This window comes from Aegilops tauschii, chromosome 2, assembly GCF_002575655.3.
Source record: "Aegilops tauschii subsp. strangulata cultivar AL8/78 chromosome 2, Aet v6.0, whole genome shotgun sequence".
Taxonomy (NCBI): domain Eukaryota; kingdom Viridiplantae; phylum Streptophyta; class Magnoliopsida; order Poales; family Poaceae; genus Aegilops; species Aegilops tauschii.
In genome coordinates, this window is record NC_053036.3 from 479,066,578 (window position 1) to 479,093,036 (window position 26,459).

Below are 26,459 nucleotides of genomic sequence, written 5' to 3' on the forward strand. Positions count from 1 at the left end.
CCAACCGACGAGCCAATCATAGAGACTTCTGCTAACCCGGAGATCCCCAGCTCAGCTCAACCGGCCGATGACCCGGATGTGGTGATTACCCGGACAGAATACGTTGAGCCGGGAAGACCCACCGTACTGGCCAGATGCTCTGCCAAGGATGAGCTGCTAGAGCGCCGCCGGGCTAGATTGGAAATTACTGATTATGCTAACTTGAGCATTGGAGACATTGTCTCGGGTTACATTGGTCAAGTGCACAACAGCCGGGATCTGGAGATTGATATGGTGAAGCAGATCCAACAAAAATCTGAGGTACAAATCTCTTGCTTACTCCATAGTCAGTCTTACTATGCTAGCCCCCAAGTCTATTACTTATGATAGAATATGTTGTAGACTTAACTTCCGGCTTACTTTCATGAACCGGCAATTTGTAAATAGAATCTTTCAATATGCATTAGCCCCCAAGTGCCAAGTGTCTTTGCTTGGAAAGTGCTTCGGACTTTAATGTTGCATAACAATCACTCATGCTATAACCCGGAATTTGTACAGGCTGCTTGCAAAAAATTTGAAGCTGAAATCTCTGAGCTGAAGAACCGCCTGAAGACTCAGGAAACTGAGACCCGGAAGGCCAACGCGAAATTCGAGTTCAGTGTTGTTGCACAAGAGAAGCTGAAGAAGAAGTTTGAAACCGAAAGGAAGACTTGGACCGAGGAGAAAACTGCTTTGGTCAGCCGGGCCGAACAGGCGGAGGCTGCTCTGACGGAGAGAACCGCCGAACTCTCCGGCTTAAAACGCCATGTGTCACAGATGGTCGCCGCAATCTTCGGTAAGTCATTCTACGAGCTTTCAACAAGTGTACCTTCTAGCGGCTTACTTGACGTTGTAAAACAGGTCCCAGAAGCGCCAACCTCAATCAAAATGTGCTGACCAAGCTGAAGGCCGTTTACACTCTGGTGGAGCAACTCTACACCGGGTCACAGCGCGCCTTGGCTGTTGTGGCCCTGTCCAATGAGGTTCCGACTCACCTGGCGGACGTACTTCGGCGGCTTGCCGTTCTTCCTCAGCGTTTCCAAGAACTGCGACGGGCCTGTGCAAGAGCCGGAGACATAGCTGCTCTGAGCCGGGCCAAGGCTTTTCTTCCGGAGCTAGACCCGGCTGACATCGCACTTGGATACCCCAGCCTAAAGGAAGAGGGCACCCCCTTCGACCAAATAGACTTTGCTGCCTGTGTGAAGATCGTGCGCCCGGTGGCCACCCTGATTGGGAATGACACCGACCTTACCAAGTACCAGCCGGGCTACGACGCAGAAAATCAGAGGATCCCCACTCCGCGTTATGAAGCCATCAGCTTGATCCCACTGACTCGTAAGCACACCTTTGCCCCAGAAGTTGACCCGGCCGGGTTAATTGATGACGAGGCTCAATTCGAGGCTTTGAGCGGCATTGACTGGAAATCAACAACCTTCTAGGTCATGGAATCAGCCGGAGGAGCGGAGAGGGATGAGCCGGAAGCTTCGACTCCACAAGCACCTTGATCTTTAGACGGCTCATGGTTGCACCTTAGAGCAATGCCTCACCTTTTGGACTCGGGGAGTCTTGTAATAGAGTAGGATAAACACTTAATTTTGTCGTGCCATCGTGCACGTGTTAAATTCTTAACTCCTTTGAAGCTGCTTCTTCTTATTCCTCTGGGTTATAATTGATCAATTATTTTCCTTAAGCGCGAATAGCTGTCTTTAACCATCCTGCATAGAAAACAAGTCACAAGTCTCTAGGCGGCTTACCGCACTGAGAATCATAGACCTTATATATATAACCCGGAATATGAACCAAAGTCACTAAAGACTGGCCCTCAATTATGTCCTTGATGTAACCATGATTGCATACTTACAAGCCTTCAAGCATGCTTCCGGTTTATGTAACCTGAATAATGAGATGAAGATCTCAATTCTGGTTTACCAGCATCAAGAATACTTACTATGTGTTTATCAATGTTGTGAATCAAAATTAAGTCGGCAAAGTAAAAGCCACCCTTGCACACTGTTGATATGACCAACAGAACTTGTTATAAGTCAGAAGATCAAAAACTTAGGGGCTTCCGGTTCGAATACGACCAGAGAACCGTCCCAAAGGGGTTAAGCTAAGATTCGAATGAGATCATATAGCCCCCAGTGGCTTTGGCGATGCCAATCAAGAGGGTACCGATAGCTATGTTCTCTTTGGTTCGAATACGACCCATGTTTGAACAGGAAGCCCCGAAATGACCTTAAGAGTTGTTTAACGACGCTGATTCGAATACGATCCACGTCGGTTCCCAAAGGGGGTTGAGCTATGATTCAAATATGATCAAAGAAAACTCCCCAATGAGCTCGGCACTTTGCCAATCAAGTGGGTATCGACAGCTATGTTCTCTTTGGTTCGAATACGACCTATGTTTGAACAGGAAGCCCCCAGGTGATTATATTGCTTACGGCTAGATTTGAATACGATCATAAGCCGGATCCGCCTCCAAGTGACCATGTGATGTTGTAATGGAAATAACACGTTTACCTTTGGAGGAGAAAAGGACAGAGGTCCTGCTTTATTATTTAACATAATATATACATGGCTATAGAAATATGTACATTATGAGAACCGGTGGCTCAAGTGTAATAAGGCCGAAGCTGAGCTATGTTCCAGGTAGTATGACCCGTTGTGCAAGTTCTTGCTGACCACAAAGGGCCCTTCCCAAGGCGGGGATAGCTTGTGTGCATCTGTTTGATCTTGGATGAGCCGGAGCACCAGATCACCTTCCTGGAAGACCCGAGACTTAACCCGGCGGCTGTGATAACGGCGCAGGTCTTGTTGGTAAATCGTCGAGCGAGCTGCTGCCACGTCACGCTGTTCATCCAACAAGTCAAGAGCATCTTGGCGCGCCTGTTCATTATCCGCCTCAACATAAGCCGCCACTCGAGGCGAGTCATGACGGATGTCACTGGGGAGGACTGCTTCCGCTCCATAAACCATGAAGAAAGGCATGTAACCCGTAGACCTGTTAGGAGTAGTATTGATGCTCCATAACACGGAGGGTAACTCCTCCACCCAACAACCCGGCGTCCGTTGCAAAGGGACCAAAAGCCGGGGCTCGATGCCCTTCAAGATCTCCTGATTAGCCCTCTCAGCTTGACCATTGGATTGAGGGTGAGCCACTGAGGAAACGTCAAGTCGAATATGCTCACGTTGACAAAACTCCTCCATGGCGCCTTTAGACAGATTAGTCCCATTGTCAGTTATAATGCTGTGCGGAAAACCAAAGCGAAAAATCACCCTTTTCATGAACTGTACCGCCGTGGCTGCGTCACACTTGCTAACGGGCTCTGCCTCAACCCACTTTGTGAACTTGTCAACTGCCACCAAGAGGTGGGTCTTCTTATCCTTGGATCTCTTAAAAGGCCCAACCATATCAAGCCCCCAAACCGCAAATGGCCAAGTAATTGGAATCATCCTCAGCTCCTGAGCCGGCACGTGAGCCCGTCGCAAGAACCTCTGACAACCGTCACATTTACTGACCAAGTCCTCCGCATCAGCATGAGCCGTCAGCCAATAAAAACCATGACGAAAAGCCTTGGCCACAAGGGATTTTGAGCCGGCATGATGGCCACAATCCCCTTCGTGAATCTCACGTAAGATTTCTTGACCCTCCTCAGGAGAAACACAACGCTGGAACGCTCCCGTAACACTGCGGCGATGCAGCTCACCATTGATAACAACCATTGACTTAGACCGCCGGGTTATTTGTCTGGCCAAAGTTTCATCCTCGGGCAAATCACCCCGGGTCATGTAAGCCAAGTATGGTACTGTCCAGTCTGGGGTGATGTGGAGGGCCGCCACCAACTGTGCCTCCGGGTCAGGAACAGCCAAGTCTTCCTCTGTAGGTAACTTGACAGAAGGGTTATGTAGGATGTCTAAGAAAGTATTAGGCGGCACCGATTTTCGCTGAGAGCCTAGCCAGCTTAATGCATCAGCCGCCTCGTTCTTCCTACGATCGATGTGCTCTACTTGGTAACCCTGAAAGTGTCCAGCAATGGCATCAACTTCACGGCGATAAGCCGCCATGAGAGGGTCCTTGGAATCCCACTTGCCTGATACTTGTTGAGCCACTAAGTCTGAATCACTGAAGCACCTTACCCGGCTCAGGCTCATCTCCTTAGCCATCCGAAGACCATGGAGCAAGGCTTCGTACTCAGCCGCATTGTTAGTACAAGGAAACATCAACCGTAGCACATAATGAAACTTGTCACCTTTAGGGGAAGCCAATACAACTCCAGCCCCCGAGCCCTCCAATTGCCTAGACCCATCAAAGTGAATAGTCCAATATGTATTATCCGGCTTTTCTTCAGGCACCTGTAGCTCTGTCCAATCGTTGATGAAATCCACCAAAGCTTGAGATTTAACAGCAGTGCGTGGTACGTATCTCAGACCATGAGGCCCAAGTTCTATAGCCCACTTAGCCACTCTCCCTGTGGCTTCTCTGTTTTGGATGATATCTCCAAGGGGAGCAGAACTAACCACAGTGATGGGGTGACCCTGAAAATAATGTTTAAGCTTCCGGCTTGCCAAGAACATGCCATAAACAAGCTTCTGCCAATGTGGATACCGTTGTTTGGACTCGATGAGCACTTCACTGACGTAATAAACCGGCCGCTGAACCGGATATTCCTTATCCTCTGTTGGGAATCGTAGCATAATTTTAAAATTTTCCTACGCTCACCAAGATCCATCTATGGAGTATACTAGCAACGAGGGAAAGGAGTGCATCTACATACCCTTGTAGATCGCGAGCGGAAGCGTTCCAATGAACGTGGATGACGGAGTCGTACTCGCCGTGATCCAAATCACCGATGACCGAGTGCCGAACGGACGGCACCTCCGCGTTCAACACACGTCCGGTGCAGCGACGTCTCCTCCTTCTTGATCCAGCAAGTGGAAGGAGAGGTTGATGGAGATCCAGCAGCACGACGGCGTGGTGGTGGATGTAGCGGGTCTCGGCAGGGCTTCGCCGAGCTTCTGCGAGAGGGAGAGGTGTAGCAGGGGAGGAGGGAGGCGCCCAAGGCTGTAATGTTGCTGCCCTCCCTCCCCCCCCCCCTTTATATAGGCCCCCTGGGAGGGGGGCCGCTGGCCAAGATCCATCTGGAGGGGGGCGGCGGCCAAGGGGGGTGACTTGCCCCCCAAGGCAAGTGGGGCGCCCCCCCACCCTAGGGTTTCCAACCCTAGGTGCAGGGGGAGGCCCATGGGGGGCGCCCCCGCCCACTAAGGGCTGGTTGCCCTCCCACTTCAGCCCATGGGGCCCTCCGGGATAGGTGGCCCTACCCGGTGGACCCCCGGGACCCTTCCGGTGGTCCCGGTACAATACCGGTGACCCCCGAAACTTTCCCGGTGGCTGAAACTTGACTTCCTATATATAATTCTTCACCTCCAGACCATTCCGGAACTCCTCGTGACGTCCGGGATCTCATCCAGGACTCCGAACAACTTTCGGGTTTCCGCATACACATATCTCTACAACCCTAGCGTCACCGAACCTTAAGTGTGTAGACCCTACGGGTTCGGGAGACATGCAGACATGACCGAGACGCCTCTCCGGTCAATAACCAATAGCGGGATCTGGATACCCATGTTGGTTCCCACCTGTTCCACGATGATCTCATCGGATGAACCACGATGTCGAGGATTCAGTCAATCCCGTATACAATCCCCTTTGTCAATCGGTATGTTACTTGCCCGAGATTCTATCGTCGGTATCCCAATACCTTGTTCAATCTCGTTACCGGCAAGTCTCTTTACTCGTACCGCAATGCATGATCCCGTGACTAACGCCTTAGTCACATTAAGCTCATTATGATGATGCATTACCGAGTGGGCCCAGAGATACCTCTCCGTCACACGGAGTGACAAATCCCAGTCTCGATCCATGCCAACCCAACAGATACTTTCGGAGATACCCGTAATGCACCTTTATAGTCACCCAGTTACGTTGTGACGTTTGGCACACCCAAAGTACTCCTACGGTATCCGGGAGTTGCACGATCTCATGGTCTAAGGAAAAGATACTTGACATTGGAAAAGCTCTAGCAAACGAAACTACACGATCTTTTATGCTATGCTTAGGATTGGGTCTTGTCCATCACATCATTCCCCTAATGATGTGATCCCGTTATCAATGACATCCAATGTCCATAGTCAGGAAACCATGACTATCTGTTGATCAACGAGCTAGTCAACTAGAGGCTTACTAGGGACACGTTGTGGTCTATGTATTCACACATCTATTACGATTTCCGGATAACACAATTATAGCATGAACAATAGATAATTATCATGAACAAAGAAATATAATAATAACCATTTATTATTGCCTCTACGGCATATTTCCAACAGTCTCCCACTTGCACTAGAGTCAATAATCTAGTTACATTGTGATGAATCGAACACCCATTGCGTCCTGGTGTTGATCATGTTTTGCCCTAGGGAGAGGTTTAGTCAATGGATCTGCTACATTCAGGTCCGTATGTACTTTACAGATATCTATGTCTCCATTTTGAACACTTTCAAGAATGGAGTTGAAGCGACGCTTGATATGCCTGGTCTTCCTGTGAAACCTGGGCTCCTTCGCAAGTGCAATAGCTCCAGTGTTGTCACAGAAGAGAGTCATCGGGCCCGACGCATTGGGAATCACCCCTAGGTCGGTAATGAACTCCTTCATCCAGACTGCTTCCTGTGCTGCCTCCGAGGCTGCCATGTACTCCGCTTCACATGTAGATCCCGCCATGACGCTATGTTTGCAACTGCACCAGCTTACTGCTCCTCCATTCAAAATATACACGTATCCGGTTTGTGACTTCGAGTCATCCAGATCTGTGTCGAAGCTAGCGTCGACGTAACCCTTTACGACGAGCTCTTCGTCACCTCCATAAACGAGAAACATATCCTTAGTCGTCTTCAGGTACTTCAGGATATTCTTGACCGCTGTCCAGTGTTCCATGCCGGGATTACTTTGGTACCTTCCTACCAAACTTACGGCAAGGTTTACATCAGGTCTGGTACACAGCATGGCATACATAATAGACCCTATGGCCGAGGCATAGGGGATGACACTCATCTTTTCTCTATCTTCTGCCGTGGTCGGGCATTGAGCCGTGCTCAATTGCACACCTTGCAATACAGGCAAGAACCCCTTCTTGGACTGATCCATATTGAACTTCTTCAATATCTTGTCAAGGTATGTACTCTGTGAAAGACCAATGAGGCGTCTCGATCTATCTCTATAGATCTTGATGCCTAATATATAAGCAGCTTCTCCAAGGTCCTTCATTGAAAAACACTTATTCAAATAGGCCTTTATACTTTCCAAGAATTCTATATCATTTCCCATCAATAGTATGTCATCCACATATAATATGAGAAATGCTACAGAGCTCCCACTCACTTTCTTGTAAACACAGGCTTCTCCATAAGTCTGTGTAAACCCAAACGCTTTGATCATCTCATCAAAGCGAATGTTCCAACTCCGAGATGCTTGCACCAGCCCATAGATTGAGCGCTGGAGCTTGCATACTTTGTTAGCATTCTTAGGATCGACAAAACCTTCCGGCTGCATCATATACAACTCTTCCTTAAGGAAGCCATTAAGGAATGCCGTTTTGACGTCCATCTGCCATATCTCATAATCATAGTATGCGACAATTGCTAACATGATTCGGACGGACTTTAGCTTCGCTACGGGTGAGAAAGTCTCATCGTAGTCAACCCCTTAAACTTGTCGATAACCCTTAGCGACAAGTCGAGCCTTATAGATGGTAGCATTACCATCCGCGTCTGTCTTCTTCTTAAAGATCCATTTGTTTTCTATGGCTCGCCGATCATCGGGCAAGTCAGTCAAAGTCCATACTTCGTTTTCATACATGGATCCTATCTCGGATTTCATGGCTTCTAGCCATTTGTCGGAATCCGGGCCCGCCATCGCTTCTTCATAGTTCGAAGGTTCACCGTTGTGTAACAACATGATTTCCAGGACAAGGTTGCCGTACCACTCTGGTGCGGAACGTGTCCTTGTGGACCTACGAAGTTCAGTAGTAACTTGATCCGAAGCTTCATGATCATCATCATTAACTTCCTCCCCAGTCGATGTAGGCACCACAGGAACATCTTCCCGCGCTGTGCTACTTTCCGGTTCGGAAGGGGCGACTATCACCTCAGCAAGTTCCACTTTCCTCCCACTCAATTCTTTCGAGAGAAACTCCTTCTCTAGAAAGGACCCGTTCTTGGCAATGAAGATCTTGCCTTCGGATCTGGGGTAGAAGGTATACCCAATAGTTTCCTTAGGGTATCCTATGAAGACGCATTTTTCCGACTTGGGTTCGAGCTTTTCAGGTTGAAGTTTCTTGACATAAGCATCGCATCCCCAAACTTTTAGAAACGACAGCTTAGGTTTCTTCCCAAACCATAATTCATACGGTGTCGTCTCAACGGATTTCGACGGAGCCCTATTTAAAGTGAATGCGGCAGTCTCTAAAGCATAGCCCCAAAATGAGAGCGGTAAATCGGTAAGAGACATCATAGATCGCACCATATCCAATAGAGTGCGATTACGACGTTCGGACACACCGTTTCTCTGAGGTGTTCCAGGCGGCGTGAGTTGTGAAACTATTCCACATTTCCTTAAGTGTGTACCAAACTCGTGACTTAAATATTCTCCACCACGATCTGATCGTAAGAATTTTATTTTCCTGTCACGTTGATTCTCAACCTCACTCTGAAATTCCTTGAACTTTTCAAAGGTTTCAGACTTGTGTTTCATTAGGTAGACATACCCATATCTACTTAAGTCATCAGTGAGAGTGAGAACATAACGATATCCTCCGCGAGCCTCAACACTCATTGGACCACACACATCGGTATGTATGATTTCCAATAAGTTGGTTGCTCGCTCCATTGTTCCGGAGAACGGAGTCTTGGTCATCTTACCCATGAGGCATGGTTCGCACGTGTCAAATGATTCATAATCAATAGACTCCAAAAGTCCATCTGCATGGAGCTTCTTCATGCGCTTGACACCATTGTGACCAAGGCGGCAGTGCCACAAGTATGTGGGACTATCGTTATCAACTTTACATCTTTTGGTATTCACACTATGAATATGTGTAACATCACGTTCGAGATTCATCAAAAATAAACCATTGACCAGCGGGGCATGACCATAAAACATATCTCTCAAATAAATAGAACAACCATTATTCTCGGATTTAAATGAGTAGCCATCTCGAATTAAACGAGATCCAGATACAATGTTCATGCTCAAAGCTGGCACTAAATAACAATTATTGAGGTTTAAAACTAAACCCGTGGGTAGATGCAGAGGTAGCGTGCCGACGGCGATCACATCGACCATGGAACCATTCCCGACGCGCATCGTCACCTCGTCCTTCGCCAGTCTCCGTTTATTCCGTAGTTCCTGTTTTGAGTTACAAATATGAGCAACCGCACCGGTATCAAATACCCAGGAGCTACTACGAGTACTGGTAAGGTACACATCAATTATATGTATATAACATATACCTTTGGTGTTGCCGGCCTTCTTGTCCGTTAAGTATTTGGGGCAGTTCCGCTTCCAGTGACCACTTCCCTTGCAATAAAAGCACTCAGTCTCGGGCTTGGGTCCATTCCTTGGCTTCTTCCCGGAACCTGGCTTACCGGGCGCGGCAACTCCCTTGCCGTCCTTCTTGAAGTTCTTCTTACCCTTGTCCTTCTTGAACTTAGTGGTTTTATTCACCATCAACACTTGATGTTCTTTTCTGATCTCCACCTCCGCTGATTTCAGCATTGAATATATCTCAGGAATGGTCTTTTCCATCCCCTGCATATTGAAGTTCATCACAAAGCTCTTGTAGCTTGGTGGAAGCGACTGAAGGATTCTGTCAATGACCGCGTCATCCGGGAGATTAACTCCCAGCTGAGTCAAGCGGTTGTGCAACCCAGACATTCTGAGTATGTGCTCACTTATAGAACTATTTTCCTCCATTTTACAGCTGAAGAACTTGTCGGAGACTTCATATCTCTCGACCCGGGCATGAGCTTGGAAAACCAATTTCAGCTCCTCGAACATCTCATATGCTCCATGTTTCTCAAAACGCTTTTGGAGACCCGGTTCTAAGCTGTAAAGCATGCCGCACTGAACGAGGGAGTAATCATCAGCATGCTGCTGCCAAGCGTTCATAACGTCTTGGTTTTCTGGGATTGGTGCTTCACCTAGCGGTGCTTCTAGGACATAATCTTTCTTGGCTACTATGAGGATGATCCTCAGGTTCCGGACCGAGTCCGTATAGTTGCTGCCATCATCTTTCAGCTTGGTTTTCTCTAGGAACGCTTTGAAATTGAGGACAACGTTGGCCATTTGATCTACAAGACATAGTGTAAAGATTTTAGACTAAGTTCATGATAATTAAGTTCATATAATCAAATTATTCAATGAACTCCCACTCAGATAGACATCCCTCTAGTCATCTAAGTGAAACATGATCCGAGTTAACTAGGCCGTGTCCGATCATCACGTGAGACGGACTAGTCAAGATCGGTGAACATCTCCATGTTGATCGTATCTTCTATACGACTCATGCTCGACCTTTCGGTCCTCCGTGTTCCGAGGCCATGTCTGTACATGCTAGGCTCGTCAAGTCAACCTAAGTGTATTGCGTGTGTTCCGAGGCCATGTCTGTACATGCTAGGCTCGTCAACACCCGTTGTATCCGAACGTTAGAATCTATCACACCCGATCATCACGTGGTGCTTCGAAACAACGAACCTTCGCAACGGTGCACAGTTAGGGGGAACACTTTTCTTGAAATTATCATAAGGGATCATCTTACTTACTACCGTCGTTCTAAGCAAATAAGATGCAAAAACATGATAAACATCACATGCAATCAAATAGTGACATGATATGGCCAATATCATTTTGCTCCTTTGATCTCCATCTTCGGGGCACCATGATCATCTTCGTCACCGGCATGACACCATGATCTCCATCATCGTGTCTTCATGAAGTCGTCACGCCAACGATTACATCTACTTCTATGGCTAACGCGTTTAGCAACAAAGTAAAGTAATTTACATGGCGTTATTCAATGACACGCAGGTCATGCAAAATAATAAAGACAACTCCTATGGCTCCTGCTGGTTGTCATACTCATCGACATGCAAGTCGTGATTCCTATTACAAGAATATGATCAATCTCATACATCACATATATCATTCATCACATCTTCTGGCCATATCACATCACATAACACATGCTGCAAAAACAAGTTAGACGTCCTCTAATTGTTGTTGCAAGTTTTTACGTGGTTTGTAGGTTTCTAGCAAGAACGTTTCTTACCTACGTATGACCACAACGTGATTTGCCAATTTCTATTTACCCTTCATAAGGACCCTTTTCATCGAATCTGTTCCGACTAAAGTAGGAGAGACAGACACCCGCTATCCACCTTATGCAACTAGTGCATGTCAGTCGGTGGAACCTGTCTCACGTAAGCGTACGTGTAAGGTCGGTCCGGGCCGCTTCATCCTACAAAACCGCCGAAACAAGATACGACTAGTAGCGGCAAGAAGAATTGGCAACATCAACGCCCACAACTGCTTTGTGTTCTACTCGTGCATAGTAACTACGCATAGGCCTGGCTCATGATTCCACTGTTGGGAATCGTAGCATAATTTTAAAATTTTCCTACGCTCACCAAGATCCATCTATGGAGTATACTAGCAACGAGGGAAAGGAGTGCATCTACATACCCTTGTAGATCGCGAGCGGAAGCGTTCCAATGAACGTGGATGATGGAGTCATACTCGCCGTGATCCAAATCATCGATGACCGAGTGCCGAACGGACGGCACCTCCGCGTTCAACACACGTACGGTGCAGTGACGTCTCCTCCTTCTTGATCCAGCAAGGGGAAGGAGAGGTTGATGGAGATCCAGCAGCACGACGGCGTGGTGGTGGATGTAGCGGGTCTCGGCAGGGCTTCGCCGAGCTTCTGCGAGAGGGAGAGGTGTAGCAGGGGAGGAGGGAGGCGCCCAAGGCTGTAATGTTGCTGCCCTCCTTCCCCCCCCCCCTTTATATAGGCCCCCTGTGAGGGGGGGGCCGCCGGCCAAGATCCATCTGGAGGGGGGGCGGCGGCCAAGGGGGGTGACTTGCCCCCCAAGGCAAGTGGGGCGCCCCCCCACCCTAGGGTTTCCAACCCTAGGCGCAGGGGGGAGGCCCATGGGGGGCGCCCCAGCCCTCTAAGGGCTGGTTGCCCTCCCACTTCAGCCCATGGGGCCCTCCGGGATAGGTGGCCCCACCCGGTGGACCCCCGGGACCCTTCCGGTGCTCCCGGTACAATACCGGTGACCCCCGAAACATTCCCGGTGGCCGAAACTTGACTTCCTATATATAATTCTTCACCTCCGGGCCATTACGGAACTCCTCGTGACATCCGGGATCTCATCCGGGACTCCGAACAACTTTCGGGTTTCCGCATACACATATCTCTACAACCCTAGCGTCATCGAACCTTAAGTGTGTAGACCCTACGGGTTCGGGAGACATGCAGACATGACCGAGACGCCTCTCCGGTCAATAACCAATAGCGGGATCTGGATACCCATGTTGGTTCCCACATGTTCCACGGTGATCTCATCGGATGAACCACGATGTCGAGGATTCAGTCAATCCCGTATACAATCCCTTTGTCAATCGGTATGTTACTTGCCCAAGATTCGATCGTCGGTATCCCAATACCTTGTTCAATCTCGTTACCGGCAAGTCTCTTTACTCGTACCGCAATGCATGATCCCGTGACTAACGCCTTAGTCACATTGAGCTCATTATGATGATGCATTACCGAGTGGGCCCAGAGATACCTCTCCGTCACACGGAGTGACAAATCCCAGTCTCGATCCGTGCCAACCCAACAGATACTTTCGGAGATACCCGTAATGCACCTTTATAGTCACCCAGTTACGTTGTGACGTTTGGCACACCCAAAGTACTCCTACGGTATCCGGGAGTTGCACGATCTCATGGTCTAAGGAAAAGATACTTGACATTGGAAAAGCTCTAGCAAACGAAACTACACGATCGTTTATGCTATGCTTAGGATTGGGTCTTGTCCATCACATCATTCTCCTAATGATGTGATCCCGTTATCAATGACATCCAATGTCCATAGTCAGGAAACCATGACTATCTGTTGATCAACGAGCTAGTCAACTAGAGGCTTACTAGGGACACGTTGTGGTCTATGTATTCGCACATGTGTTACGATTTCCGGATAACACAATTATAGCATGAACAATAGACAATTATCATGAACAAAGAAATATAATAATAACCATTTATTATTGCCTCTAGGGCATATTTCCAACACCCTCTTCCTTGCGCTCCACCACCACAGCCACACTGATGGCTCGTGTGTTAGCAGCTACATACAGTAATAAGGGCTCCTTGTCAACCGGAGCAGCGAGGACTGGGGGCTCAGCCAGCTGTCTCTTCAAGTCCTCAAAAGCAGTATTTGCAGCATCATTCCAGACAAAGTCATCAGTCTTCTTCATCAACTGGTACAGTGGCATGGCCTTTTCACCCAAACGGCTTATAAACCGGCTCAAAGCAGCGATGCCGCCTGCTAGACGCTGGACGTCGTTGATGCACGCTGGCTTAGCCAGAGAGGTGATAGCCTTTATCTTTTTCGGGTTAGCTTCAATGCCTCTGTTGGAAACCAGGAAACCCAAGAGTTTGCCTGCAGGAACACCAAAAACACACTTGGCCGGGTTAAGCATCATCTTGTAAACCCGAAGATTATCAAAGGTTTCTCTAAGGTCATCTACCAGGGTCTCCTTCTCCTTGGTCTTAACCACGATATCATCCACATAGGCATGAACATTGCGCCCAATCTGGCTATGAAGACAATTCTGCACACAACGCTGGTAAGTCGCCTGTGCACTCTTGAGTCCAAAAGGCATAGATACATAACAGAAGGCTCCAAAGGGAGTGATAAACGCCGTCTTCTCCTGGTCCTTAACCGCCATTTTAATCTGATGGTATCCAGAATAAGCATCCAGGAAACTTAAGCGTTCACAACCCGCCGTAGCATCAATAATTTGATCAATACGGGGGGAGCAAAAGGATCAGCCGGACACGCCTTGTTTAAGTCCGTGTAGTCCACACACATCCGCCAGGTGCCATTCTTCTTGAGCACGAGCACCGGGTTAGCTAACCATTCTGGATGAAAGACTTCGACAATAAACCCGGCTGCCAAGAGCCGGGCCACCTCCTCACCAATGGCTTTCCGCCTCTCTTCATTAAACCGCCGAAGGAATTGCCTGACCGGCTTAAATTTCGGATCAATATTGAGAGTGTGCTTAGCGAGTTTTCTAGGTACACCTGGCATGTCAGAAGGTTTCCATGCAAAAATGTCCCTATTCCCACGGATGAACTCGATGAGCGCGCTTTCCTATTTTGGATCCAGATTGGCGCTGATGCTAAACTGCTGAGATGAGTCACCTGGAACAAAATCAACAAGTTTAGTCTCATCAGCTGACTTAGATTTCATTGCCGGCTCATGCTCCGTGGTCGGTTTTTTAGAGATGTCATATCTGTTGGGTCGACATTATCCTTGTAAAACTTCAGCTCCTCTGTTGCACAAACAGATTCTGCATAAGCCGCGTCGCCTTCCTCACACTCCAAGGCTATCTTTCGGCTGCCATGAACCGTAATGGTCCCATTGTGACCCGGCATCTTGAGCTGTAAGTATACGTAACACGGCCGTGACATGAACTTGGCGTAAGCCGGCCGCCCAAATATGGCATGGTATGGACTTCTTATGTTGACCACCTCAAAGGTCAATTTTTCCACCCTGTAGTTGTATTCATCTCCAAAGGCCACTTCCAGTTCAATCTTACCAACTGGATAAGCCGACTTACCAGGCACCACACCATGGAAAACAGTATTGGACTGGCTGAGGTTCTTATCAATCAACCCCATACGACGGAAGGTCTCATAATAGAGGATGTTGATGCTGCTGCCTCCATCCATGAGCACCTTAGTGAACTTATATCCTCCCACCTGAGGAGCCACCACCAGGGCCAGGTGACCCGGATTATCAACCCGGGGAGGGTGATCCTCCCTACTCCACACAATAGGCTGCTCAGACCATCTTAAATAGCGTGGAACCGCCGGCTCAACAGCATTCACAACCCTCTTATGAAGCTTATGATCTCGCTTACACAGACTGGTGGTAAACACATGATACTGTCCACCATTGAGCTGCTTTGGATTGGTCTGGTATCCCCCCTATTGTTGTTGATGCCCCTGGCCGGACTGCTGATTAAAGCCCCCTTGAACATTCTGAGGATTGGAATTTGAGCCGCCGCCCGGGCCATGAAAGCCGCCGGCGCCTGAGCCGCCGCCCGGGCCATTGTTGCCATTAAAGGCGTTGGAATTCTTAAAGGCCTTCATGACTGCGCAATCTTTTCATAGATGAGTAGCTAGCTTCTCCCTGGAGCCATGCCTTGGACAAGGCTCATTCAACAATTGCTCAAGCGTTGGGCCTGAACCGCCGGCTCGGGGAGGTGGCCTCCCTTTACGTCGCTGGTTGTTACCCTGTGAGCTGGCATTGGCCACAAACTCCATGCTGCCATCAGCCTTACGCTTGTTACCTCCTTGGTTTGCCGGGTTATGCTGAGGACCCTTGCCATTGCCGTTCTTCTTTCCCTTCCCTGTCCTTTCATCATCTGACGCGGGGTCCTTGGTACTATCAGAGTCGGCGTACTTGACGAGAGCCGCCACTAGCGTACCCATATCATTGCAGTCGCGCTTGAGCCGCCCGAGTTTCATCTTCAGGGGCAGGAAACGACAATTCTGCTCTAACATTAAGACTGCAGAGCCGGCATCCATCTTATCAGATGAATGTATTATCTCTTTGACCCGGCGAACCCAATGTGTCGTAGACTCGCCCTCCTGCTGTTTGCAGTTAGTCAAATCCACAATTGACATAGACTGCCTACAAGTATCTTTGAAGTTTTGGATGAACCGAGCTTTCAGCTCAGCCCAAGACCCGATAGAATTCGGCGGCAGCCCTTTCAACCAAGTGCGGGCAGTCCCATCTAACATCATGGTGAAGTACTTGGCCATCGCCGCTTCGCTGACCTCCAGCAATTCCATGGCCATCTCATAACTCTCGATCTAGGCTCCGGGTTGTAAATCAGCCGTGTAATTGGGCACCTTCCTAGGCCCTTTGAAGTCCTTGGGTAGACGTTCATTGCGGAGAGCCGGCACTAAACAGGGGACACCCCCAGTCCTTGTAGGGGTACCCACGTCGACGGAAGCCGTTGGATAAGCCGGGGGTGTCTGGTAAGCCATCAACTGAGGCACCTGTTCCGCCTCTTGCCGTGCTCTGTCTTGGTCTGCTGCGTGAAAGGCCCCGTTATGAGCCGGGTCGTGGCCAGGTGGCAAGTCATGGCGTCGGACGTTACTTGAGCCGGTCGCTGAGACCATGTGTCTGCTATAACTCGGGCTCCGGCCTGGACGAGGGGTTGAATGGATCCTCGGCTATACGGGTATGCCTCTTGCTGCGCCAGAGCTGTCTGAAGGAGTTCTCTGACCCGGCGGGTTTCAACCGCCGTCGGAGAGTCGCCATCAATTGGGAGAGCCGCTAGCCGTGCCGCCGCGGCGACCATGTTTTCCAACAGGTTGGCATAAAGACCCGGTGGTATTGGTACGTACTGAGGCGGGGCAGGGTTCACCAGGGGAGGTCCCATCACTTGGGGCTGAATTGGTGTCCCAGCCCCGGGTACTATGATCTCCGGCGGGTTACTAGACCCTGCACCCGGCGTGTTGAAGAGGTTTCGAGGATCGTAAACCGGAGGGAGTCGAGATTGGGCCTTTTGATGCCTCCTTCTCATGACCTCATTGGATGCGTTTTGATCCATCGTGAGCCGGAAGGACTGTGCCTGAATGAGCTGAGGCTGGGCGTCGAGAGCCGCCCTCTCTGCAGCCATCCTGATCCCCTCCACCGCCAGATCCTCCTTGGCCTTTGCTAGATCCAACTTTAACTGTGCCACCTCCGCGTCATGCTGAACTTGATCCGCCGGAGCCACCGTAGCGGTCAATAGGACCGTCAGCTTGTCTGTGAGATCCATCAGCACCTGAGCCGGTGAAGGCACCGGGCTTCCTGACCCGGAGGCGGGGGTTTGAACAGGTTGCGCGCTGGCCATGTAGATTCCAACCCGGCTCGGCGGTTCAAAAGGGTCCGGAATGCTATCGCCATCGGAACAACCCCTGAGCCTGCCATCTTGAAGTTGATACAACGAATTTGACTCATCCGTAGATGACTCGCCGTCCGAGCCGGCGGCCGTCTCATCACCAGATCCAGATCCTTCGGAGAGTCCTCCATGAACACATCCCACAAAAGCATGCTTCAAGGCAGGTAGAGCCCGGGCGGGTAGCGCGCGCTGAGCCGTCTCGATGAGATCGGCGCAGAGATCCGGCTCAGGGCCCAGCTCACCAATCTTGCCAATGAAAACATGAATTCCGCCGAAGGGGACCCGGTACCCGTACTCAACTGAGCCGGCGTCGGGACCCCAGTTTGCATCGTCGATGTAGATCTTGCCACGACGACTCTTGGTCAACCGGCCCACAGCGTATCCCTTGAGCCCTTCGAAGCTGCCATTCAAGAACTCAAATCCACCGTGCGCTGGCCCCACGGTGGGCGCCAACTGTCGTGGAATTGTCACGGGAGATGTCCTCGAGCTAGGACTTAGTCGTGGAGCCATCGCAGCTAGGAAGCTTAAAGGGGTTAAACGGGACAAGGAACACGGGGGTTATACTGGTTCGGCCCCTTACGGTGAAGGTAAAAGCCTACGTCCAGTTGAGGTGGTATTGATTATGGTTTCGATGACCAGGGAGCTTGATTGCTATGCCTGGTTCTCGATGAGATCTTACTTGTCCCTAAACCGCCGCCGGGTCGTCCCTTTATATAGAGAGGTTGACGCCCAGCGGCTCTCAGAGTCCCGGCCAGCTCATAAGAGTGTCCGGCTCGGACTCTCAACTATTCTTGCCTTACACTACAAGTCTTGCCATACGGCGGTTTATCACTACGGGCCTTAAGCCTCCTCCGGGTCTTAAGCCCATTATCTAATCCGCCGTCTTCAAGCTTGGTACTGGGCTTCGCGTGATGACCATTATGACGTAACCCGGCCCCTCCTGGGCGGGTGACTCTAATGGTTATATCCTCAACACATAGCATCGTACCAATAGTGATCTTTTAAGGCAGATTTATATGAGGAGGGAAGAGGAGAAATGGCAGGAGAGGAGGTCAGGGAGAAGAGACGGCGTGGTTGAGCGAAGCCACGTTTGGCCCTAGTTGTCATTTTATGTGAATTAATGGGAGGGGCGACGGGTTGAACGGGGCGACGTGGAGGACTAGGGGTGGACGGCGCTGCATGCGAGGAAGATGTTGTGGGGCCCGAAGCAGATGGGGCAGGTGAGGCAGGCGCGGGATCGGCAGCAGATCCGAGGGAGATTGCGGGGGGCGATCCGAGGAAGGCTGACGCGGGCGGGGGAGGAGAATCCGGGGCGGACGAGTGGGAAGGGGCCGCGTCGCAAGCGGGAGTAGGGTTGGCAGACGCGGTCGGCTCGGTGGGGAAGCGAGCGGACGCGTGGGAGGCGGGGTTAGGCGGATCGGCGGACGAGGCGGATTTGGTGGGACCGCTGGCGGACGAGGTAGGTGGGGTGGGGATCCCGGAGCGGATCGTGCGCACGGGCGGGCGCGCAGAGGCCGGATCGGGTGTGGAGGGAGGATTGGTGGGCGCCGGTGTGGGAAGCTGGTAGGGAAAAATCGTCTCATCAAAAATAACGTGCCTCGAGATGATGACGCGTCAGGAAGTGAGATCAAAGCAGCGGTACCCTTTGTGCTCTAAGGGATAACCGAGAAAAACACACCGTGTGGAGCGTGGCGCTAGTTTGTGTGGGGTAGTGGCGTAAAGATTAGGAAAACATAAACAACCGAAAACGCGAAGGTGATCGTAGCGAGGTTGGACGCCGGTGAGAAGGAAGAAGGGGGTGTAAGGTGTGGTTTTAGAGGTAGGGCGCTGATTAAGCAAGTGTGTGGCAGTGTGTAAAGCCTCGACCCAAAATGGTGGAGGGAGAGAGGCGTGGATGAGTAGAGTGCGAACGACATCGTTTGTGGTGCGTATCATGCGTTCGGCCTTGCCATTTTGGGGAGAGGTATGGGGGCAGGAGAGGCGATAGACAATGCCATGGTCGGAGAAGAAGGTACAGAGGGACGTGTTGATGAATTCGCCGCCGTTATCACATTGCATGCATTTGATGAGAGTGTTAAACTGTGTGAGAATGTAAGTAAAAAAGCGTTGGAGGGTGGAGGATGTCTCAGATTTGTTGCGTAGGGGAAAAGCCCAAGAGTAATGTGAAAAGTCGTCAAGCACAATAAGATAATATTGATAACCCGAAAAGCTCGTAACTGGAGCGGTCCATAGATCACAGTGAATAAGTTGGAAGGGAGCACTAGTACAATTATTGGAAGAAGTAAAAGAAAGACGAGGCTGCCGTCCAAGTTGGCAGGCCGTACATGGTGATCTAGCAGCATTATTACAATCGGGTCTTGGGAACTAGAAGCTAATGAGGTCTTGCCCGGATGGCCAAGACGTTGGTGGCACAGATCGTCGGAAGTGGTGAACAATGCAGTGCCGCCAATGGAGTGCTTGCCATAAAACGGGTAGAGACGACCGGGGCTACTGGACGCCATGATGTGGCTCTTGGTGGGAAAGTCCTTCAAAGAAAAACCGGAGGTATTAAACTCAACAGAGACATTGTTATCACAAGAAAGTTTACGAACAGAGATAAGATCCTTAACGATAGAAGGGCAGACAACTACATCGTGGAGAAAGAGATTTGTGGGAGGGAGAGAGGTGGAGCCGATGCCAGTAATGGGTAAGCGATCACCGTTGCCGACAATTATGCTAGAGGAATTATGCTTTGAAAAAGGACGGAACGAGGAGAGGTTACCTGCGTTACCCGTGACGTGTGTGGCAGCACCGGAGTCGAGGATCCAATCGGCGCTCTGTTGGGGAAGGCCGTGCTGGCTGTAGGCCTGCTGGAACAGGGCGGCGTGATCCCAGCCAGGAGCGCCGGGCGGGAGCGACGAGGGACCCGGCTGCTGCGGGCCGGAGTACATGTGGGGGTAGGCCGGCGAGTGAACGCCCGGGCGCGGGCCGAGGACGCCGGCGGCGTTCGAAGGGATCCAGCCGGCGCGGGGAGCCGGCAACGCCATGCCGAAGGGAGCGAAGTAGCCGGTCCACGGCGACTGCGACGAGGACGAGGAGCCGCGACCACCAGAATCCGAGCGACCGCGGCCACGCCCACCGGTGCGGCCACGGCCATGATCGCCACCATCGTTGTCGCGGGCGCCACCAGAGCCGCGGCCAGTGGGGAGAGCGCGGTCACCGCGATCAAAGCGGTCGCCACGATCACCGCGGCCGCCACGGTCAGTGTTGGAGCTGGGACCGCCGGAGATGGTGAGGGTCGCGGATCCGGCCTCGGTCGCGCGGAGGTTGATGTTGTACTCCGCAAGCTCCAGCCGAGAGCGAGTGACGGCGAAGGGAGGCAGGGGAACCGTGTCGCCGAGGATCGTACGGATGGTGTCGAAGCGGGTGTCGAGGCCGTGCAGGAGCTGCATCGTGAGGTCGTGGTCGGAGACGGTGTTGCCGGTGTCCGCGAGACCGTCAGCGAGCGCCTTGAGGCGCCGGGCGTACTCCGAGACAGTGAGGTCGCCCTGCTGGAGGTTGCAAAACTGGCGAGTGAGCTGCAGGTATTGGGCCCCCTTCTTGGCCTGGAAGTAGTCCCGGATGCGAGTCTAGGCGGTGTAGGCGTCGCCGGCGCCACCCATGATGAGCTCGAGGAGGGGGTCGGCCAGTGTGAAGAGAATCCAGAGGAGAAGGCGGTGGTCGATGGCGAGCCAGGAGGGATCAGGTGTGGCTGGGGGCGGGTGGAGGACGTGATCCTGGACGCGGTGCTAAAGAAGGACGCAGTTGAAGAACGTGCGCCACTTGATGTAGTTGTTCTGGGAGGGATCTAGTTTGAAGGTGATGTGGTTGGAGATGTGGTCTTGATGGAAATTGAGGAGGTAAGGATCAGCAGGGGGAACGACCATGGTCGAGAGAGCGGAAGTGGCAGCGGGAGTGGAGGTGGAAAGAGGAGCAGAGGAGCCAGGAGGAGGAGAGGACTGGGCGGCGGTGGCGGCGGCCGCGGCGGCGGCGGCCGCGGCAGCGGCGGCGTCAGGTGCAGGGAGGTTGCCGAAGATGTCCTCAAACGCCATGGAGCTCTGATACCAAGTTGAAGAGTGGAGTGGCTCAATATGCTGCTGTTGTATATTCAGAGAGTGTTACAGAGTACAATATATAGAGGGAGAGAGCCCCAACGTCTCCCGTGAGAAGAGGCACGCAGGCCACAACGGGAGAGTGGTTAGTGATCCTAAGATCTAGGGCAGGTACAACAGCTATACAGAATACAACGGGCTTAGTACAAATACATTGGTACAACACAGATGTTAACAAAAATGACAGTTTTTTTTTTTTTGAGAAAAATAGGAAATGACATCTGGGTCGCATGAATAGAGCCATCTGGCTGGGCTGGCTCGCCACCAAACCCACGAGGCCCGCCACGACCGTCCGTGCCGAGATGGTTCGCTGACGAGGCGCATCGTCGGACGCGACGCTGACTCAGACCACGGGCGCCATGGAATGGAAGAAAGGCAGTTCAGAGGAGAAACTAAAGAAAGCTACTCCAATCATCCAATGGCAGCGCATGCACGCACGGAGAGGAGACTGAGATTGGCCGAACGTGTAGTGACGGTGCCTTCCATTCCATTTCCATGCAGGCGCGAACCTTCTTAACTTCTTCTTCTTCGTGGGGGCAGACCCCGCCGCCCATATTTTATCCACTCCTGCTGCCACGGCATCACCATCGCCGAATGATCTCGCGGAAAGGTGCGGTAACGTGCGCTGTACATACTCGTGGCACCATGGCATTGCATGCACTCCAAACTTTTGAATACACTGCACTACGAACTTAAAACTAATCTTTTTCGCAAAAAAAAAGGAACTTAAAACTAATGTGAAGAAAAAAAAGTGGAAATTCGGTTGCGTTGCATAGTTTGCACAAACAGGGATCGATCAACAACTGACCGGCTGGCCGGCAACAATGTTAGGGCAACTCTAACACGGATCATTAAAACGTATCTCACCATAGGCACCAAATGTCTGCCACTGATCCGGACACTTCCATTTGACATACATATCTTGAGCAATAAGAATTTAAGCATACATTTAATAGTTGCAAACATATTCAATCAATCCTAAAAATTATCAGTCAAGTTCTCTATGTTAAAGGCCTCCCACGACTCCGAGTTCAGCTGTATGTGGCAAAGACCTCATTATTCAACTGGCCGGCCTTCTCCGTTCATGTGAAACACTTAAATATGCTTGCATGGTAGGCTTGGATTATCTTCACCGTGTCGGATCCAAGTTTGATGTCTTCATGAATAGCATTTTGAAGTCCTTCGAAACGGCCTTGATCTCAAGCTTCTCCTCTTGGAGCTTCACCTTCGTACCTTGCATCTCCATGAAGACACCAAACCTCTCTGCCTTCTTCCCCTGCTTCATCTCATTGCATGCGATACTTGCCTCCTCCTTCGTCGTGATGTGCTCGAACTTCTCCGTCATCTTGGTCGCCACCCCTTCTCGCGTCTCCTCCTCCTCACTTGCTCCCCCTAGTTCCTAATCATCTTCTTGGTCAGAGCAACCCCTCCTTGTGTTGGAACGGTTGGATCACAAGTTCACAACCTTTGCCTTCGTTGATCATGACGGTCTTCACAGAATTTGCAATCATGGAGTTTCACTTGCTTTGTCCATTCAACTTTAACCAACAATGCATATAATTGAAGTTCTTTTCCCCATCTTGTGATATAACACGCACACACGTATGGGGCAGCAAAGAAAGATAATGGATGGTCAACGAGTTGCAACATTGTTCCCGCAAAAAAAAACAAGTTCCAACATTGAGCAAATCGATGAATTGACCAACACATAGAGCCACAAGACTTACGAGATCGCGGATTGTTGCACCACTTGGCCATCAGGTTTTCACTTGTTTGAAAAAACCGCAAGACTTGTTGACGACCCCTTGAATATTGTATCATCGATGGCTGAGCGAATTTTAGTTCCGCTGATGGGGCACTTCCTTGCGGTAGGGATCGTTGTGCTTTTGCTCGTGAAACCGAATATGCACACTTTGCCAAAATGCCGCACACTAAAGTGGATCGATACTAGTGACCAACCATGCCTCACACAACAATTCATCCTTCTTTTGGAAGAAATTTAGCCCCTTCGCTTCTTCTGTGGGTCCGCACACGATGACCACTTGTTGGGTGTCCGGCTGCGATTGTTCCTTGGCTAAGAGTCCTCCGCTTGTCCATCTTCGTAGATGTCTACGTCATGGATAATTTTCATCCCCACCTCATCGTCTACCCCGTCCCACTTGGATGCTGCATTCCGGCAAAAAGTGATTGGGCACCGACGGACGAGCGATCCACAGTATGCATGTGCGACCGGACAAACCCCGCCAATTGCAACAACATGAAGAAATAATCGGTGTTGAGGTCAACGGTGAACGGGACTCGATGGCTTGAGGTGAAGGAGTACGTAGACTACGGCGGCGATTGTTGCGTACCAAAGTGTTGGGAGGCGTCGTAGTAGGGTGGCTTTAGCTAGGACGACCCTTGATTGCGCAGGCTACACCAAGAAGATGACAAGCTGTGTCGGACGAGGTCCGTCTAACTAGCCGCCTGCGCACCGCCCGACTTCTTCCCCGCCTCTGGCGACAGGCGTTGCCTTCCACGTTGGCTTTCCCGTGAAAACATTGATGGGAATGTCCAAATGCGTGAGCTCGGATGGAGTTTTTGAGTTTTTTTTGAAGGGGGGGGGGGCTCCCCGGCCTCTGCATCAGAATGGTGCATACGGCCTCTGCTCGGATGGAGTTTTTGAGTGGACTGGGCATGTTGGAGTCCGACGTGGCAGTCGTCCGAATGCCCGCAAACCTTTCCTATGTTTGACTCCGATTTGTGAGATTTTGGGCGTCCGGATCGGTCCGAACAAATTTAGTGAGTGTTGTTGGAAGGAAAAAAAGTATGAGATCCAAACATTTACGGCGATTTGATGATCATGTTGGACTTGCCCTTAAGGAGGGCAGATTTTTCTGGAGTCCCCAATTGCATGGGTGCATGTGACAGCCGGTTGGGCGAAGGAATCAGCGGTCGACCATGGTCCATGCATGGATGACTAGATGTCAGTTGTGACACGCACAAAAGTTTTGCAGTGGACCCTTGCACATGCAGCACAACACTAGGCAGGCACTAGGGGTCCAGCTCCACCTAGGAAGCACTTGTTTTATCCAGAATCCTGGTGGGCGCGGGTGACTGTTCAATTCAAAAGCTAATTGGATAAACACCCGGCTTTTGGTTAAGTTTTTACAGGTTCCAATCCAGAGCTTATAAAAGGCGCCCCCTCCTTCCCATTCAGAGCACGGAGCTCCAGCACCAACCCACAAACCCACAGACGCACCAACAACCTCAAGACAGAGGCCGGAAGCTGAGGCGCAAAGGAAGGAAGCAGAGCAAAGTCTTCTCTTCGCCTACGCGTCTTACAAGAGAGGAGTCTTCGGTTCTTCATTCCAACAGCAAATGGAGAAGGCAGGACATCAGCATGTGATCGGCATCCCAGTGAGCAGCACTGCCATCGGCATCGAGGAGCCGGAGTTCACCAGCGATGGAGCTACCTATGTCCACGGTGATGCAAAATACTCGACGAGCACACGTACCGGCGGCAAATCGGGCAGGCCAGGGGACAAGTTCGCTCGAGGAATCAGAGAGCATGGTAAGTCCTCCTTCTCCAGTCCGTCTGGACGAATCTTTGTAGTCTTTCCTGTTCATATGTAGCTTCGGCTGGGAATTAGACAGTGAACATATGTCCCTTGATGGTTCTGCAGTGACTCTAGGCCCAAAACTGTACGAGACCGTGAGGGGCAAGCTGTCGCTGGGCGCAAGAATCCTCCAGGCCGGCGGAGTGGAGAAGGTCTTCCGGCGGTGGTTCGCCGTGGAGAAGGGCGAGAAGCTCCTGAATGCCTCGCAGTGCTACCTGTCAACGACCGCCGGCCCGATCGCCGGGATGCTCTTCGTATCCACAGAGAAGGTGGCCTTCCGCAGCGACCGGTCGCTGGCGCTGACCTCGCCTAAGGGCAACACGGTACGGGTGCCGTACAAGGTGGCCGTCCCGCTGAGGAGGGTGAAGGCGGCCAGGCCGAGCGAGAACCAGCACCGGCCGGAGCAGAAGTACGTCCAGCTGGTGACCGACGACGGCTTCGAGTTCTGGTTCATGGGCTTCGTCAGCTACCAGACATCCCTGCAGCACCTCGAGCAGGCCATCGGCGCCGCGGGGGGTGGGATGAAGGTGCAGTCGTCGCGGGGCGCGGGCACCGGGAGCGGGACGCGCTTGCGGCCTACCGCGGCGTGAAAGCTACGCGAGCGCACGGCGACGCCGATCACTGTCCGACTTACAACACGGGCAGCATCGTGATTTGGAAGACCTCGCCGGCATCGGCGACTATGCGCAGCGCAACATCGCCGCCGGGAGCTCAGCAAGGTGTGAGGACGGGCGCTCGCCCGAGCTGGTGGCCTACGCGACCTCCCTATACGTGAGGCTGGAGGGGAACGACGAACCGCGTGAGCATGGGCATGGCCGTGAGGACGCCCCGAGCACGGCCACGAGCCTTGCAGCGGGGGCCCTCTAATGGCATATCAACGGGCGATGTGGATTGGTAGGTGCTGGAAGCCTGCAACCGATGTCGATGGGCCGCGGTGTGTACGAGTAGCAAGCTGTGGTGGAGGCGCGGGTGAGAGTGATGATAATGCTGAAGGAAATGGCACAAGGGTGTGTTTGGTTCGGAAAGGAACTAGAATGGAATGACACACTAAGGTGTTGGTTCTGTTGACATTTTTGACTTTTCAATTGAATATTTACATTGAAATGTTTCCTATTGAATGTTTTGCTCAAAGTATTTTTGAATATTTACATTAAATTGGATTTCAATCAAGAAAAATTGCTCATAGATGGAACCATACAATACTAGTAGAACGACTGTGCGTTGCTACTGGTTATAATACATATATAAATAAAGCAAACAAATAATTAAAGTCGTCTTCAAGGTTAATGCTCATTTCTTCCTCATACATCAAGGCGTATTCGGTCAACAAACGGGCGCCCAGAGGCTGCCCATAATTCAACGTCTAAACAGTTCGGACTCCCCAAATCCAGACTATATATGGGGAAGAAAT

The 26,459-nt window shown here is 51.1% G+C and overlaps 1 protein-coding gene across 1 annotated transcript; it reads left to right on the forward strand.

The window, feature by feature from the left end:
- The first annotated feature begins 24,651 nt into the window (after positions 1-24,651).
- On the forward strand, positions 24,652-26,161 carry LOC109764351 (putative GEM-like protein 8). The gene is made up of 2 exons (XM_020323190.4): positions 24,652-25,002; positions 25,115-26,161. Exons 1-2 carry the CDS (start codon positions 24,810-24,812, stop codon positions 25,636-25,638), a joined length of 717 nt encoding a protein of 238 aa, XP_020178779.4. The 5' UTR covers positions 24,652-24,809; the 3' UTR covers positions 25,639-26,161.
- The last annotated feature ends 298 nt before the right edge of the window (positions 26,162-26,459 follow it).

Excerpts from the sequence above, each read along its gene's own strand:
- LOC109764351 (XM_020323190.4), top strand. The coding sequence starts at position 24,810 with ATGGAGAAGGCAGGACATCAGCATGTGATCGGCATCCCAGTGAGCAGC. Across the intron at positions 25,003-25,114 it reads TCGAGGAATCAGAGAGCATG|TGACTCTAGGCCCAAAACTG; the intron begins GTAAGTCCTCCT and ends ATGGTTCTGCAG.